The sequence below is a fragment of the Carcharodon carcharias genome, chromosome 3 (assembly GCF_017639515.1).
Source record: "Carcharodon carcharias isolate sCarCar2 chromosome 3, sCarCar2.pri, whole genome shotgun sequence".
Classification (NCBI taxonomy): Eukaryota; Metazoa; Chordata; class Chondrichthyes; order Lamniformes; family Lamnidae; genus Carcharodon; species Carcharodon carcharias.
Window position 1 is genome coordinate 136678967 of NC_054469.1, and position 19206 is coordinate 136698172.

The following is a 19206-nucleotide window of genomic DNA, read 5'->3' on the forward strand; positions in this document are numbered from 1 at the left end:
GCAGGAATGCTGTGGAGCTCAGAAAAGTATCCCTATTCCTCGTGGCATTATACTTTTTTAAATGAAAGCTTACCTTTTGGTTGCAGCTGTTTCTTGGGCCTCATTCGTACCAGGAAAACCTGAGGCCGTATAACAGGAATTAGACCCCACCTTTAGCATATACATGGCCACCAGACAATTATCCAAGGCCAAAATGGTATTGCACATTTTCAGGCATCCTTGGGGCAGAGGACATAGCCTGCAAAATTTATCACTTTGCTCCATTTTCTGCAATGATGACCAATTTTTTCCCTGCACTCTTAGGTTCACAAAAGTAGCATCAATATCCTAAAATATGTCTTCATTCTTCAAAGACAAGAATAATTACATTGTCTAATGACTCTCTTGGTTTGAAGAAGGTCTGATAAGATGAACCTTTTGACCTTTTTTTATTCATTCACGGAGCATGGGCATTGCTAGCTGGGCCAGCATTTACTGCCCATCCCTAGTTGCCCTTGAGAAGGTGGTGGTAAGCTGCCTTCTTGAACCGCTGCTGTCCATGTGATGTAGGTGCACCCACAGTGCTGTTAGGGAGGGAGTTCCAGGATTTTGACCCCCCGGCAGTCCCAAACCCTTAATTTTGAAATTCTACTTATCTTTGAACAGGGAACAGGCAATGTTCCTTGCATTATAAAGCAGAATAATTTATTGTGGCTGATATTTGTAATTAATTCTAAAAGATTTTAGTTTTCCTTGGGAGGCTATGTGAGAAGGATTCTTCTATTTACTGCTGATAGTGAATTCCCAAATATATTTTTCATAATTCAGTTTATTCTTCCACTCATTGTTTTGTAGCTTGAACATCTGTAGTTCCTCTTCAGTTCATCTGTTTTTCTCTTTCAGGAGGAGAGGTCGTGGCCCACTTGAGCAATGATGGGCCTACTCTAGTTAGAGCGAATGTAACCTTTAACGTGGTGCTTAAATTACCTAAGTGTCAAAAGGAGGATGATAATGGTGACATCATTTATGATATAAACTGCAGAAATGGTAAATAATGCATGTATATGTGCAATGTATATATTATGTAGAATAAAAATCAAGTGATGAGGTTCAATGACTTCAATCACTTGCACAATCTATTTGGGCTATTATGTATAATTTGAGAAGGGTGTGATGAAAGCTATTGGTTTAGAAATTGGAGTGTGGCCCAAAGCGTCCCCAATATTAGATCTTGTGCCTCACTTCCATTAAGAGGGTGACCTGCAGAAAATAAGAGGCAGCTCGCCTGGTTAAGCATCCTTGAACATCAGGCCACTGCTGGTAACACAGTGGCCCTCCACTTAAAAGACTGGAGGGTGGAGTGATGGTGTATCAATGGCTTGGGGGACGCATTAGCTGGGTGGCAGGACAGTGGCAGTGGGGGTGGAAAACATTTGCCAGAGGAGGCAATCAGTGACCTGGGGTTGGGGAAGATTGGTAGTTGGGATAGAATCGCTAGCTGGTTTGAAGAGATTGGTGACTGAGTGAAAGAACTTGGGGACTGCTAAACTGGCTAGGGGGAGGGAGGAAGGTAACAGTAGTCTGCATTATTTTAATCTGGGAACATGCCTGGTCCTTCTGCTTCCACTTTTAGGTAAGTATATTTTAAAAACTTGTTGGTTGCAGAATGGAGGCCTCAATCTTTCTTTCCTATCTATCAAACAACCTTCCATTGATGAGGTTATGTTTCCTTTTATACCATAACATTTGAGTTATTGTAATCATATTCCTGTAAGATACAGGACACACTATCTTAAAAATCCATTAAAATTACATGTATTGCACTCTTTTGAACCAAATTTAGGCACCAATTTAAAATAAAAATGCTCATCATCCATATAAATCTTGCCTTTAACAAATCCATGCTGGCCATCTGCAATTAAAGATTTTCAAAGTCACATGATACTAATTTGACTTTAAATTATGGGTTCTAAGAACTTGACCATTATTCAGGTTTAATTAGCCACTTTCCGGTCCCATTGCTCAATAAATCTTCTAATATCTGTAAACAATGTGATAATTGTTAATGACTGCCAATCAACCTTGCTGGCCCAGAAAGTCAAGAATTATATGTATGGGGTGTGATTCCTTCAGGTTGTGAACTGTTTTTGGAGATTTCTAACATAACAAGTATTAACTAACACATTCCCTTATTTTTCATATCAAAGTCACATATCCAAATTTGCCAATGACATAAAGATAGATAGCATTCTAAACAGTGTAGATGAAAGCATAAAATCAGAGATATTGATAGATTAAGTGGATGGCCAAAACTATGGCAAATGGCTTTCAAGGTAGGCCAAGTTGATCGTCCACTATGTACCTAAAAAGATAAAACAGGGTACTTTCCAAATGGTGAAAAGCTGGAAACAGTGGGGGTCCAAAAGGATTTGTAGATCTAAGTACTTAGATCGTTAAAATATAAATTATTGGTACAGGAAATAATCAAAACAGCTAATGGAATGCTGGCTTTTATAAAGAGAAGAACAGAATACAAGGAGGTAGAAATCCTGCTTTAGCTATACAAAGCCCTGGTTAGACCACGCCTGGAGTACTGTGAGAAATTCTGCGTTCCACACCTTAGAAAGGGTATATTGACCATGGAGGGAATGCGGCATAGGCTAACGATACTTGCACCCCAAGGATTAAATTATGAGGCAAGATTACACAAACTAAGCTGTATTCTTTGGAATTTGGAAGATTAAGGCTAATTTGATCAAAATTTTCAAGATAGGGTTTGACATGCCCAATACAGATATGTCATATTATGCATTTTAAGTTAAGACTTTGAAAAATTGGACACAAACAAGCTGTTAAGATGGCTGCCACAAATTATGTGACTTTTGGCGTTTGAACTATAGCCAGCATCAAGTCTCTAGCAAATACCTAATTAAATATGGACATAAGCAAAGGTACCTCACAGCCATCTGTGGAATTCATAGATTTCATTGCTTAAGGATGGGGCAACATCTAATGACTATGGGGGTTCCAGACTGCCTGTCTCCATGTTTCATACTGGACAAAAGAGAAGATCAAAACTCAGTGGCCATTCTCAACTTCCCATTGCATTACAATGGTCTCCTCCACCCAAACTAGATAGGGTGGGCCTCAGAATGTTAACCCAGTAGTCATGTGATCAAAACTGGTTTCAGGGACTGCACCCTTATTACTCCAGGACCCAGCAGAACCATCAGTCATCAGCCAGTCTGAGAACCAGACTCTGAAACTAGCTGCAAATCATCAAGTAGCCAAAGTGCTTAACCTGTTCCAGTTTCAAAGTTCACCTGAGAATCAACCTCCTAGATATTTGTCTACAAGAAACCTCACAAAATGTTGTGAGCCCTTTGCCTTACAAGACCCTCACTTCAACTACAAATCAGTGAATCCATTCAAGAAACCACAGGCCTGCCATGTGGGAGACCGGAAATCATAAATCAGAGGCTGAATTAACTAACTGTAAAAGTGCGCTATCTTTATCTGTATCCAATCTATGTGTGTGTGTGTGTGTATATAAGGCTGAGCATGTGACACTGACGTTAATTCAAGGTAAGCATGTGAAAATAAATAACATTTATTTTTAAACTCATGAAAGCTTGCTGCTGAATTATTTAATTGGAATACACATTCCAAAGCTAAGAAAAGACACATCCCTCTCCATACAAACCATACTGATTACGGGCAGTTAGAGAACACATACATTCTGTCAGGGACCAGTTAAATAGAAAGAAACTATGTTGGTTGGGGAGTCTAGTACTAAAGGGGCCAGGTCTGAAAGTTGGAATCAGACCTTAAGGAGTGAAATTAGGAAACACTTCCAGGTGCAGAGGGTGGTAGAAGTTTGGAACTCTTCCATAAATGATAACTGATGCTAGATCAATTGTAAACTTTAAATCTGAGATTGATAGATTTTTGTTATCAAAGGTACTAAGGAATTATGGGGCAAAGACAGGGATGTGGAATTGAGTTGCAGGTCAATCACAATCTCATTGAAAGGTGGAACATACTCGAGGGGCTAAACAGTGTGCTCCTTTTCCTAAGTTTTCCTTCCGATCTATTTCTTTCCCTCTCTATTACTCTTCAGAGCCTGATTTGGCATTGAATTCACCTACTCAAATTCATCCTCCTTCTCAGTCCCTGCACTGTTTAGTTTTTTAATCTTTAAATCCCAGGGCAACAACAGGTACACTGTGAGATGTCCTACTCCAGCAAAATCTGGACCATAGTTTTCAGGAGCTGATCACATGAAGGAATCATTGAAAACCAACCCTCTGACTAACAACGCCTATTTTAACTACCTCCTGATATTACACAATTTATAAAAGTGTGAATGCTCAAAGTACTTAGTAGAAAAGTTCATTCTGATTATTTTGTCTATTGTGAACTAATTCAGCAGCAAGATCTTCCAGCAGAGATTCTAAATGCCTCACTCTTAAAGGAACACTCTTTCAACTCTATATCTAGTAATCAGCTGGATGTGGGGATCATTATGAGGGTGATCCTGATGCATAGGCTAAGCAATGCGCTGCACCAACATGAATTGGGGCACAAAGCTTCAATGTCCTTTGTTACCTCAAGTCACAAAGAGGGAAAATGTCATTATTTGTAACAAAATCATTCTTAATACTCCCATTTGTAATTTTGTTACAAATAGTTTGAGATATTTTTTCCCCCGAGACAGACAAATTGAATCAAATGATGCCAATAACATATATGTGAATTAAGTCATTTAGATTGTCAGCCAAAGTAAAATAGGTTTAACATTAATTGAGGGCAGGCCTTGAACTTGGTTGAAGCAGCTGCTTATACATTGAAGTGATAAAGAATTTTGTGTTAATAGTAGGAAACTTAGCTATAAACAAAAAAAAAATCACCCACAATTACGGAAATAGGTTCTCCCACGAGAGCATATTGAGAAGCTCCTTGGTCTTATGATTTTTTTGTAGTGGCTAGCCATTCAGTTCTCACGGCAGTGGCAGCATGGGTCCATGAATCGGGGCAACTATTGTGGCATTCCTTTGCTGGCAAATAAGATCTCAGTCACACGTGAAATTGGAAGGCTGATTGGCTCTTCAGAAATCGGAACCCTCTATTCAGAGGCATGTCACCTTCTCTGAAAAAAATAATGAGAATGGATGTAGTAAGGTGACCAACGGTACATGTATCAGGAGCATTACGTTTTGCAGGTCATCGTTATATACTTTAAGATGGCTATCACCACATTGCCGATTAGGTAGGTGCAAGAAATTTAGGAATAATGCAATATGAACATTAAAAATGTGATAGACCTATTTTTCAGTATGTTGTAGTCATCAATGAGCAGCCTCCAGTTTGTTTAGCATAATGTTTATAGAAGTCGGCAATTATAGTAGAGTGTTAATTTACTCACCAGAGGTACAGTATAATTCTGATGTATACAATAGCCTTCCAATCTCTGTTAATATGTTTCTGATCTGTTGCAATGAAACTTTTAGGGCCTCAAGCATGCATTTTGTTGCAGATATTCAATATCTAATAATTTATTGGAAGGCAAATTTTTAAATCTGACTCCCACATGAGCTGTATAAGTCACTAACACCATGTTTTATTTTCTAGCATCTTCATTCTTTCCTGGTCAATATGTGTATAACTGGACTTCCTGGATTGATGAGTATGGTTGGTTTAACTGCACCAAGTTTTCCAAATGTAATGTTTTCCCAGATGGTCATCCTTTTCCTAGACAAATGGATTGGAGACATAAGAACTTTGTTTATATTTGGCACACACAAGGTTGGTACAATAAGGTATCTTTCAAATGTGGAGAGCTCCCCTTAGAGACTTTGCTAACCAAATCTGTTTAAAATTTAGGCCAATACTATCAAAATACTGGGCGATCCAGTATGACCCTCTCTGTCAATACAACCAACATCACACTTGGTGACCATATGATGGTGGTGTTTGTTTATCGAAGAGATCATCATCGAAACAAATACATCCCAATTGCAACAGCAAGTGGTCCATACACAGTTACAGGTGAGATTGTAGTGTCAGTTTGTTTGGGATAATCTATCCATTGATCAATAGTTTCAGATGTTTTGGTTACCTAACAAAAATAGGAGCAGGCTGGAATTCGCTCTATTGAAGAATGTGTAAAACAAGCTACTGTTTTATTCAAAATTGTGGAGCTCTGAAGACCCGAGAGGACCTACTTGTATTTCATTGAGCTTTGTACAGCTTCCGGTCTAAGGCCTCATGTGATGATCATAAAGAAGCTGGAAATTGGTCCAGGGCCAATTCATACATTTTATCCAGGGTATGTACAGTTTTGGTCTACTTACCTAAGGAAGGATATATTCACCGAAGAGGGAGTGCAACAAAAAGATTGTGTAGACTAGGCCAATAATTCCTAGAGTTTAGAAGAATGAGAAGTGATCTCATTGAAACAATTAAAATTCTTAAGGGGCTTAAGGGTAGATGATGGAAGGATTTTTCCCCTGGTTGAGAAGTCTAAAACTAGGGGTGATTGTGTTAGAATATGGGATTGGTCATTTAGCACTGAGATGAGGAAAGATTTCTTCACTCAAAGTATGAATCTTTGGAACTCTGAATGGATGCTCTGTTGTTTAGAATATTCAAGACAGGAATCGATAGATTTTTGGATACTAAAGGAATTAACAGATTTGGAGATTGCTGGGGAAATGGAGTTGAGATAGAGGATTAGCAACGATATTACTGAATGGTGAAGCAGACTCCAGTGGCCAAATACTCCTACATCTATTTCTTATGTTTGACAATAGTATAAAATGGGTGATAGTGAATTGACGGCCCTTTTAATATTTGTTCATCGCTTGTGGGTGTCATTTGTAAGACCGGCATTTATCACTCATCACTAAATGAGAAAGTGATGGTGCACCATTTTCTTGGAGTGTTGCAGTTCATATAGTATAGACACACCCATAATGCTGTTAGGGAGGAAGTTCTAGGACTTTTACCCAGCAATGGTGAAGGAATAGCGATATAATTTCAGGTCACACTACTGCCATGGTGCGCCGATGGTGGAAGGAGTGGCATATGGGGTTCCTATTAAGTGGGCTGATTTGTCGTGATGTCGAGTTTCTTGAATATCGTTGGAGCTGCACGCATCCAGACAAATTGGGAATATTCCATTGCATTCCTGATATGCCTAGTGGACAGGCTTTGGGGAGTCAGGAGGTGAGTTACTCCCTGCAGAATTCCCAGATTCTTGACCTGCTCTTATAGCCACAGGAACATAAATAATTAAAGGAGACTGTTGCAATAACAGAACGAAGTTTTGGTAGTTTTGGGGAGTCTCACAAAGCATTACAGCCCATTAAAATCTTTGACAAGGCTAAAAGGGTAGGGAATGAAGAAGCACTGGCAGCTAAAATAATTGTGCTTGGCTGAATGAAATCTTCTTTCCAAATAATGTTAATTGTCACAATTATCATGAGGATCTTAAATTTGCAATGGATAAATGACATTGTCATTTTTTTTCAGATCATATTCCAATGTATGTGCGTATTTCACAAAAAAACAATCGTAATACCACTGCTAATGTCTACATCAAGGACTTAAATGTTGTCTTTGAAGTTAAAATTCATGATCCCAGCAATTATCTGAAAAATGCCGCCAAATCATATAGTTGGAATTTTGGTGATGGTCATCAGTCTTTATCAAAAAGTCCAACTGCTCTTCACAACTACACTAGGACAGGGCATTTCAGTCCTAAGCTGATCGTTAAAGCAATTATACCAGTTTCCTGTGGCTCTATTATACCAACCACATTGAGCCCTACAACTATACCAAGTCGTACGACTGAACGGAGCACTACGACTGAACGGAGCACTACGACTGAACGGAGCACTACGACTGAACGGAGCACTACGACTGAACGGAGCACTACGACTGAACGGAGCACTACGACTGAACGGAGCACTACGACTGAACAGAGCACTACGACTGAACAGAGCACTACGACTGAACAGAGCACTACGACTGAACAGAGCACTACGACTAAATTGAGCCCTACAACTGAACGGAGCTCCACAACTGAGCAGACCACTACAACTAAAAGGAACTCTACAACCAAACTGAGCCCTACTACCAATGCAGACCCTACAACTGGTATTTGTGATTTATTTTCTTACAATAATCAATGTAATGCCATAATGGAATAGTGCAAACCAAACTTTTAACACAATTCTTTGGAATTCAGAATTAGAATTTGATCTTACTTCCTAGATACTAGCTAATGGGGATGAATTTCAGTATAGGCTCTGCTGCTGGACCACTGTAACTTTAGGGGACAAACCACAGGAATCCTGGAAAAACTGTAAATAGCATTTACATCATTTCTCCAGCATTTCTGCAGCTTTACGGTCTAAGTTATGGTGGGCCATTGGGAAATTCCCCCTGAGGTCTGAAAATTCCAAATGTTCCCAGCTATTTATGATACTTGTAGGGACATATCTATCTTGATTTTCAATAGTGTTGCACATGGGGAATCAAGACAAGGCATCAAAACTTCAGGTAAAACAGGGTTAAGAGAGGATAATTGGAACCTGGCATGTAGATTTAGTTCTGTCCCCATTTGAAAGTCATGCATTATTATTTTTGTTACGTTTCTGTTATCAATTCACGTGTCCACATTTAGGATGGAAACTGCCTAAATAAACTTGTCACTTGTGAAAGTGTTGCAGCACCACCACTGGCCAGGACAATGTAGTTACAACACAACAGATATTATATAGGCAGTTTCTATTATTAACGTGGATATAGAAATTTATAATGGTAAGTTAACAGAAAGTGCAAACATAAGGTTTTTATTATATTGATAATCAATCTCCCAAGCTGTTGCAAATAGGGAATTATAATTATATGTTGAATTTAAAAATGATAATTGAAAGGGGAGGAGAACGGTGAAGGAAGAGGAATGAAGGGGAGTTGGAAAATGAGGCCTGAATTTTCAGTGATAGAAGGGCTATGTGGCTTAGCCAAAATGGTGCTGGAGCCCCGAATCCAGAAGTCCCACCCCCTCTCCTGCACCCCCATATCCAGCACCCACCATTTTCACCAGAGGGGAAAGGGGGCAGAGGGTGGAGAGGGGTCGTATTTCACACATGCGTGGTTCACAGAGACAGCGGCACATTTAAAAATGCAGCTGCCTTCAGTCAGAAACAATTTTTGTCACCTGGTTTCTGAAACACAACTTATGGGCTTTACAAATTTGAGGAAAAGGTCGAAAACTACTGAAGTTCTTTGGAGAGGTCAGGTACCCTTTTAGAGAGGTCAGGTACGCTTTGGAATTGTTACGTGTAGACATGAATGTGTATAAAAGCTGGATATGTGCTGTGGAACTGTTAAGCTGTCAAATCATTTAAATTCCCTGCTCCGTAAATTTTGAAAAAAAAACAGCCTGCTGTGCCTCTGTTGAAAAAAATTGGTGCTTGCAATTTCAATAGATGTTTGATGACATAAGTCTAAGAGCCATCATTATAGTATTAGTACTGCTTGAATAATGCTTAAAATGCTCTTTGAAATGGTTTAGCAAATCACTCAGTTATATCAAACCTCTACAAAGGCTCAAAAAAGGAATAAAACTAGATGGACCACCCGGCATTGACCTTAGCACTACAAAAACAACTGCAAACTCAGCCCTGCAAAGTCCTCCTTACTAACATCTGGGGGTAGTGCCAAATTTGGGAGAGCTGTCTCACAGACTATTCAACCTATCATCATCACACTGAGAGGAGATGGGGGCTATAAATTCATAGTTTGATTCTCATCTCAAAGTGATTATAAAGGGATTAGCTATCTTTGATGTGGGGCTATGAATTCAAATGTTTGTTTTTATAAGGAATTAAGTACTTGAGTGGGCTTTTATCAATAAGAGTGTGTTGTTTCATATAGTGAAGTCTGTAGAACTTTATTTCATCGCAGCATGGGTCTTGAGGTCACCCTTAGGTGGGTACTGGGTGAATTGACATGGAGGCTGTAAGAGCAAAGGGTGGTGGGTGGGGAGGTATGGGTTGGCATGAGGTGGCACTAAGTTGGCAGAGGCTATAAAGGGCCATGGTGTTTGGCATGAAGGTTATGAGGAGCCATGGGAGGTGAGTAGAAAGGCATAGGTTGGCATGGAGGGTATGAGGGCCTGTGGAGGTTGGTGGGGGAGGCATGAGTTGGCATGGATGGGGTGTGGGTGGGGAGGTAATTGTGTGTGAGGGATGAGGGCTTTTAGTATAACTGGGATGAAGTCCCAGAGCACCAAGATGGGCCTTTTAACCAACTTGCATGGGCACTCAGCAGCCCCTGTGACTGCCTCCGCATTGTTTCTGGTTATGGAGGGCCCATAGTAATTCAGAGTCCTAGGGTAATGCACTGAGTTGGAGCTCTGGGTGGAATCCCACCATGGCAGATGGTGGAATTTGAATCCAATAAAAATCTGGAATTAAGAGTTTAATGATGACCATGGAACAATTGTCAATTGTTGTAAAAACCCATCTGGTTCACCAATGTCCTGTAGGGAAGGAAATCTGCCATCCTTACTTGGCCTGGCCTACATGTGACTCCAGACCCACAGCAATGTGGTTGACTCTTAAAATGCTCTTTGAAATGGTTTAGCAAGCCACTCAGTTATATCAAACCTCTACAAAGGCTCAAAAAAGGAATAAAACCAGATGGACCACCCGGCATTGACCTTAGCACTGCAAAAACAACTGCAAATTCAGCCCTGCAAAGTCCTCCTTACTAACATCTGGGGGTAGTGCCAAATTTGGGAGAGCTGTCTCACAGGCTATTCAAGCAACAGCCTGACATAGTCATTCTCATGGAATCATATCTTACAGATAATGCCCCACCGGCAAGACAGACCCAGCAGTGGTAAACAGGCACAGTGGTATACAGTTGGGAGGGAGTTTCCCTGGGAATCCTCAACATTGAATCCAGAGCCCATGAAGTCTCCACGAAGCATCAGGTCAAACATGGGCAAGGAAGCCTCCTGCTGGTTACCGCGTACTGCCCTCCCTCAGCTGATGAATCAATACTCCTCCATGTTGAACACCAATTGGAGGAAGCACTGAGGGTGGCAGAATGTACTCTGGGTGGGGGACTTCAATGTCCATCACCAAGAGTGGCTCGGTGGCACCACTACTGACCAAGCTGGCCGAGTCCTAAAGGACATAGCTGCGGCAGATAGTGAGGGAACCAACAAGCGGGAAAAACATATTTGACCTTATCCTCACCACCCTGCCTGCTGGAGATGTAGGAGTGACAACAGTCGTTGTGGAGACAAAGTCCCTTTTTTTTATTCATTGATGGGATATGGGCGTCGCTGGCTAGGCCAGCATTTATTGCCAGAGGACATTTTAAGAGCCAACCACATTGATGTAGGCCTGGAGTCACATGTAAGGATGGCAGATTTCCTTCCCTAAAGGGAGGACATTAGTGAACTAGATGGGTTTTTACCAATCGACAATGGTTTCATGGTCATCATTAGACTTTTAATTCCAGATTTTTATTGAAATTAAGTTCCATCATCTGCCACAGTGGGATTCAAACCTGGGTCCCCAGAGCATTACCCTGGGTCTCTGAATTACTAGTCCAGTGACAAAACCACTATGTCTTCGCTTCTTTCAAATTGAGGATACCCTCCATCGTATTGTGTGGCACTACTATTGTGCTAAATGGGATAGATTTTCAACAGATCTAGCAACTCAAGACTGGGCATGCATGAGGTGCTATGGGCCATCAGCAGCAGCAGAATTGTACTCGAACACAATCTGTAACCTCATTGCCAGGCACATCCCCCACTCTACCTTACCATCAATCCTGGTTCAGTGAACAATGCAGGAGGTCATGCCAGGACCAACACCAGGCATACCTAAAATAAGGTGTCAACCTGGTGAAGCTACAATGCAGGACTACTTAACTGCCAAACTGCCATAAGCAAAAAGTGATAGGCAGAGCTAAGCCATCCTACAACCAATGGATCAAATCTAAGTTCTGCAGTCTTGCCACATCCAGTCATGAATGGTGATGGACAATTAAACAACTCACTGGAGGAGGAGGATCCACAAATATCCCCATCCTCAATGATGGGGGAGTCCAGCACATCAGAGCAGAAGATAAGGCAGTTGCTACAATCCTCAGCCAGTGGATGATCCAACTCGGCTTCCTCGTGAGGTCCCCAGCATCAGAGATACCAGTCTTCAGCCAATTTGACTCGCTCCATGTGATATCAAGAAATTGCTTGCAGGCATTGGATACTGCAAAAACTATGGGTCCTGACAATATTGTGGCAATCGTACTCCAGAATTGCCACGCCCCGAGCCAAGCTGTTCCAGTACAGCTACAAAATTTGTATCTACCCAGCTACGTAGAAAATTGCCCAGGTTTGTCCTGTAAACAAAAAGCAGGACAAATACAATCTGGCCAATTACTGCTCCATCAGTCTACTCTTGATCATCTGTAAAGTAATGGAAGGTGTCATCAACAGTGCTATCAAGCAGCACTTGCTTAACAATAACCTGCTCACTGATGCCCAGTTTGGGTTCTGCCAGGGCCACTCAGCTCCTGACCTCATTACCACCTTGGTTCAAACATGGACAAAAGAGCTGAAGTGCCAAAGTGAGATTAAAGTGATTGCTCTTGACATCAAGGCCGCATCTCACTGAGTGGCATCAAGGAGCCCTAGCAAAACTGGAGTCAATGGGAATCAAGGGGAAAACTCTCCACTGGTTGGAGTCATACATAGCACAAAGGAAGATGGTTGTGGTTGCTGGAGGTCAGTCATCTCAGCTCCAGGACATCACTGTAGGAGTTCCTCAGGGGAGTGTCCTCAGCCCAACCATTTCAGTTGCTTCATCACTGACCTTCCTTCCACCATAAGGTCAGAAGTGAGATGTTCGCTGATGATTGCACAATATTCAGCACCATTCATGACTCCTTAGATACTGAAATAGTCCATGTCCAAATGTAGCGAGACCTGGACAGTATCCAGGCTTGGGCTGACAAGTGGCAAGTAATATTCGCGCCACACAAATGCCAAGGAATGACCATCACCAACAAGAGAGAACCTAACCATGGCCCTTTGATGTTCAATGGCATTACCATCACTGAATCCCCCACTATCAACATCCTGGGGGTTACCATTGACCAGAAACTGAACTGGACCAGCCATATAAATACTGTGGCTACAACAGCAGGTCAGAGGCTAGGAATCTTGCAGCAAGTAACTCACCTCCTGACTCCCCAATGCCTGTCAGTCATCTACAAGGCACAAGTCAGGAGTGTTATGGAATACTCCCCACTTGCCTGGATGAGTGCAGCTCCCTCAACACTCAAGAAGCTTGACACCATCCAGGACAAAGCAGCCCACTTGATTGGCACCATATCCACAAACATTCACTCCCTCCATGACTGATGCATGGTGGCAGCAGTGTGTACCATATACAAGATACACTGCAGTAATTCACCAAGGCTCCTTTGACAGCAACTTACAAACCCATGACCACTACCATCTAGAAGGACAAGGGCAGCAGATAGATGGGAACACCACCACCTGGAAGTTCCCCTCCAAGTCACTCACCATTCTAACTTGGAAATATATCACCATTCCTTCACTGTTGCTGGATCAAAATCCTGGAACTCTCTTCCTAACAGCCTTGTGGGTGTACCTACACCACATGAACTACCGCAGTCCAAGAAGGCAGCTCTTCACTACCTTCTTAAAGGCAACTAGGGATGAGCAATAAATGCTGCCCCAGCCAGCGAAGCCCACAATGAATTTTTAAAAAGCAGAGGGAGGGATGAGGCAAGGGAGGAGGGGGGGAGGAAAAGGTCGTAAGGATAAGTGGGAAGAGTGGGGAAGAAGAATGGGACAAGACAAAGGGGAGATGACAGAGGGGAGATGGAAGGAGGAGAGAGCAGGAATGAAGGAAAAGAGAATGGTAGATAGGATTAGTGAAAGGGGAAGGAGGGAGAAGATGAAAGGGGAACAGGAGGAAGGAAAGGGAGGAAGAGAAAAACTAAGAAAGATGTGGGGTAGGTATATGGGTTGAATGCATTGTTCAAATTGGATGGGGCCATTTAAGCATTCCCACTTAACCCCTCTTCCCTTCCATCCTCATTTTCTCCCACTTTCCCCCCTCACCTCCTTCATTTCTCCAACCCTGCCCTACCCACCTTCTTCCAACCCTTCCATTGCTCCTTCCTTCCCTCTCCATTTTCCCTTATTCTTTCCCCATCCCTCCTTATATATGAGTGTACTTATATTCAATTCAAAGCTTGCTTTTTGCTTCCAACTTTGTTTTCTTAGAAGTTAGCACTTTACCACCTTTAGTTACTTCCAAGGCTTTTTAGTCAGCGAAAACAACTATCCTCCCAAGAACTCAAGAAGCTACAACTACTACATCCTCTGCAATAGATTCCAGTTAGTGACCAGGGAAGCAAGGAAAGACGGAAGCCTTTACAAAACACAGGAAACAAAAATGATCAATGCACATCTGATTCCAAAAACTCAACTTTCTCTAGTAGCAATAACCCTAGTAGCAACTGTGAGCTGTAGATTAGGAAAGCATGTAGCAAAGGCAGAATTGTTTTAATGGGGGATTTTAACTTTCATTATAGATTGGGACAAGCAGAGAGATCAGGAAAGTAGTGAGTTTCTTAAATGTACAAAAGCAAAATACTGCAAATGCTGGAAATCTGAAATGCAAAACAGGTCAGGAGCATCTGTGGAGAGAGAACAGAGTTAATGTTTCAGTTCTGGTGAAAGGTCAATGGCCTGACATGCTAACTATATTCACTCTCCATAGATGCTGCATGACCTACTGAGCGTTTCCAGCATTTTCTGTTTTTATTTCGAATTTCTTGAGTGTGTCTGGAATAGTTTCCCACTGCAATATTTCCTGGAACCAACAAGGGGGCATGCCTTATTAGATTTAGTAATGAGCCAAATTTAGTTAACAGCCTTATGGTGCATGAACATTTATCTAATAGCAATCATAATATGATCCAGTTTAATGCAGTGTTTCAAAGGGAGAAACTCGAAACAACTACTAAGATTTTAGATTTAGGCAAGGCTGACTTCAATGAGATGAGACAGAGACTGTCCACAATAATCTGGACAAATCTTTGGAATTCTCTACTGCAGAGGGTTGTGAATGTATCATTGTTTAATATATTTAAGGCTGGGATAGACAGATTTTTGGTCTCTTGGGGAATCAAGGGATATGCGGAGAGCGGTTGGGAAATTGAAGTTGAAGTCCAAAAGTAGCCATGATCATATTGAATGGCAGAACAGGGTCAATAGGCTGTATGGCTTACTCTTGTTTCTGTCTCGTGTTCTTGTGTTAATAGGTAAAGCTGCAGAAGACCAGTAGGAGGTCTTCAGAAAACAATTTAATATGATATAGAACCAGTTTATATCCCCAGTGGGCAAGAATTCTACTTACCAAAAAACAACCATGGGCAACTAAAGTGATAGGAGACAACAAAAAACTAAAAGAAACCTGCACAAAATTAAAAAAAAATAGCAAAAGATCCTGGCAAATGGATCGGATACAAAGAACAGGAAAGGGTGACAAAACAAATAGAGCTAAGAAACATGAGTAAGAAAGGAAACTTGCAAGGGAAATCAAAATCAACAAAAAAATTCTTACAATTTTACTACAATGTGGACCTCTCGAACATTGATAATGATAATATTGCCAATGAAAATATGGAAATGGCAGACATGCTGAATAATTACTTTGTGTCAGTTTTTACAGTAAAGGAAGAAGTCAGTATGCCAGAAATCATAAGCAAGCTAATACTGAATTGGGGTCAGAGAGCAGAATCTTCTTCTTGCATTGAGAGTCCCATTGACAAGACCAGAAGTACATGGCACTTGCATACAGTGGCAGAGTGGCTGGCCATGTGCAATCATCAGGCGGCCAGCCAATTAGATATGCAGAGGCGAGGATCCTGGCCAATCACGTGGAGTTTCTAGTCATGTCATTACCTCACAGGATCAAAGGTCCAGACACCACATTCAAACAGCACCCATACAGGCATCCATGCCTCGTCATCCAGCAGAATCTGTTTTGCTGTTTGTGAGGAGTTTATAATCCTGGATCTGCTAGCACTTTGGCAGTTATACAGCGACATTGCGTAAAGGCATCAAGATCTTGTAGGGGCCTCATTCTGGCCGAAATCTGGATGCAGTTAATGTGTCATGGGCCTATCTGGTCCATCACCCCATCGCACATGCCCTGCCTTCGGTGACCCTTGACACTCCCAACCCCCAATTACCTTTGACCAACTAACATTCACCCTGGAGCTTCCCTCTGTCACCATCAGTCAGCACCCTTGCCACAACAGAACTGCTTGCCCCCACCACCCTATCCTCCGTTACCCTTGACTGGCCATCTTCAACCCTTCCGCTATCATTCTTGACATGCCCTCTGTTACCTTCGACACCAAGGACCTCACCATTGACGTTCCCTATATAACCCTTGATCTCCCCACAATCATGCTTGACCTATTCTCTGTAGACATTGACCTTCCCTGTGCTGTAGTTTCCTTCCTCTGTCCTCCACGAGCCTTCGCAGGGCTGCCAACTCTCTCCCTCTCTCAGTCAGTCATGCCCCTTTTCCCTTTCACAGCCACTATCTGATCTTAATGCATCAATGCCTCCTCGCCCCTGCTTCAATGAAGCTCCCATATAAGAAAACAGTTCCTACTCAAGTCCAAATCCACCAGATTACTTTTCCTGCTGTACTCCATCTTTACCCAGTCATAAATCTGAAAGCATGTGTTTCTTGTATGTTACATAGCTAATTCCAAAGATACAATTTAATATAGTAAAACTGTGTTTTAATGAGCTCGCATGACATGCGAATGTATTAAAAATTGGTTCCAGCTGCTTGCTGTCGGGAAGCATGATCCGTCCTCAATCTGCTGCCACCTTAATAAGCAACTTTCATCCTGCCATTGGGAAACTGACATTTTGCCTCCCACTCAAGTGCCCCCGCTGTTTCGTTTTCTGCTCCTGGGAACATCTGCCCAGGGCCTCATCAAAATTAAGGTAAACAAAATAACAGAAATTAAGATTTTAATGATACTGAAAGGTGACAAATCCCCAGGACCAGGTGGTTTCCATCCCAGGGATGAGAACCATGGCGATGCCTTAACAAAAGCTTCCAAAGTCCTCTTGACTCGCAAACTGGTCCCATAAATTGGGAAATTGCACGTTGTTTTTTTGTTTAAGAAAGATGATGGAATTATAGGCCAATTGCCTAACATCTTTTGTCAGAAAATTGCTAAATCCTATAATTAATGATAGGGTGACTGAACACCTTGAAAATTTCGGGCTGATCAGAGAGAGCCTGCTTGCATTTGTAAAGGCTAAGTCATGCCTGAAAAACCTGACTGAATGCTTTGAAAAAGTGACCAAATTAGTGGATAGGGAAATTTCAATGGCATTATTTAGTTGGAAGTGTTGGTACAAACTGTAATACACTGAGGGGCATACTGGGATACCACGGCATTGGTAGAGTAAACTCTAACAGCCAGCTTCTTTTCTCTAAGTGCAGCGAATTTGGCCTTACTATCACAAATACAATCTTCCAACAAGCTGAGAAACTGAAAACAACATAGATCTAAACATTGGCATGTGTTGGATTACATTACTGTACGATAGAGAGACCACAGGACATGCACTCTACATGCTGCCTCTGACGTGCTGAATGCTGATCAGACCTTTGGCTTGTCAGGAGCATCATGTCCTTGAAGATAACACCTAAAGTGCTATGACACAGAGTCAAGCCACATAGGAAACTTGATGTAACTATCCTAAAAAACTTAGCCAAGAGACAGGAACTGGACCAATAATTAGCCATAGACCTTGCTGGTATCCCAGAAAATAATATAGACATTGAAAATTCTTGGAAGAATGTAAGGGATATCAGTCATAGCAAGGCATCTGAGGTCTTTGCATTTGTCAAATGGAAGCACGAAGACTGGTTTGACAAGGAAATAGTCAAGCTATCAGATGATGTGCACAACACTCTCAGATCCTACAGAAACTCACCAGCAAGTAAAGCCAGATCCCTTAAAGCTAAACACATGCTGCAGGTAAACTAAGAGACAAAGAACCAATGGTGGGAGAACAAAGTTGTAGAGGGTCAGGAAGCTGCTGATAAGCACGATCTGAAGGCTTGCCATGAATGTCTTCAATCTGTCTATGGCCTCAAAATCAATGGAATGACACCCATCTTCTCAACAGACAGCAATCAGCTCCTAATGCGATTCTCTCTCATTGAGCAAAGCACTTTAACAATCTCTTGATCCAGGAATCCAGAGTGTGCGACAATGCCATTGGATCACTTCTACAGCATTGCGTTCTGGAAAAGCTTGCCCTCCATCCACCTCAAATCAATGCCATTAAGATCATAAAGCGACTGTCTGTGGGTAAGTCTCTGGGAGTCACGGCAATCCACCTTAAAGTATTCAAGTCTGGAGGAGCTGATATGGTTAGCAAACTCACTAGCCTCTTTTTCTTAATCTGGAATGAGGGTATCATGCCCCAAGATTACAAGGATGCTTCCATAACTGACCTATACAAACAGAAGGGAAGTAAGTTCACCTGTAACAATCATTGTGGTTTGTCATTTCTTTCTGCAATGGGAAAAATTCTTGCAAGAGTTATTTTCAACAGGATTGTCACTCATCTTACACACTCAGTGTAGAATCACAGTGTGGCTTTCATGCTGGACGAGGAACAGTTGACATGATCTTTGCGGTCAAATTCAAAAGAAGTCCCATGAACAGAACAAGGACCTTTACACGGTGTTCATTGACCTGACCAAGGCCTTTGACACAGAAGACCGTGAAGGCTTGTAGAAGGTGCTGTTCAAATATGGCTGTCCTGAAAAGATGACCAGGGTCATTCACATATTTCATGACAGCAGGATGGCCAGTGTAATGCAGAATAGTGCCTCACCTTTCCTGTCACCAAGGGTGCATAATGGCTCCAGTTCTGTTTAACATCTACTTCTCGACTACGCTGTTGTATGCACTCAAAGATCTTGAAATAGGAGTACACATTCAGTTCGGGTCAGACATCAACCTCTTCAATCTGCAAAGGTTCAAGGTCCACACAATGATCACAGAACAACTATTAAGTGAACTGTTGTTTGGTGTCATAGCACA

At 41.8% G+C, this 19206-nt stretch overlaps 1 protein-coding gene and 1 long non-coding RNA gene across 4 annotated transcripts in view; one reads left to right on the plus strand and one right to left on the minus strand.

Moving 5' to 3' along the window:
• The window catches only part of gpnmb (glycoprotein (transmembrane) nmb), a 55310-nt gene that overhangs the window by 9868 nt on the left and 26236 nt on the right, over positions 1-19206 (plus strand). For 2 of the 3 annotated variants that reach the window (XM_041185113.1, XM_041185115.1), the window contains exons 3-6: positions 883-1026; positions 5611-5784; positions 5863-6027; positions 7513-8139. In XM_041185113.1, coding sequence (XP_041041047.1) covers positions 883-1026; positions 5611-5784; positions 5863-6027; positions 7513-8139 — 1110 coding nt within the window. The remainder of the gene's footprint in view (positions 1-882; positions 1027-5610; positions 5785-5862; positions 6028-7512; positions 8140-19206) is intronic. The other variant, XM_041185114.1, reaches the window with a different exon arrangement.
• The window catches only part of LOC121276562, a 30939-nt gene continuing 14206 nt past the window's right edge, over positions 2474-19206 (minus strand). The window contains exons 2-3 of the long non-coding RNA XR_005942682.1: positions 5405-5730; positions 2474-5128 (exon numbers count right to left, since the gene is read on the minus strand). This is a non-coding gene — a long non-coding RNA (uncharacterized LOC121276562). The remainder of the gene's footprint in view (positions 5129-5404; positions 5731-19206) is intronic.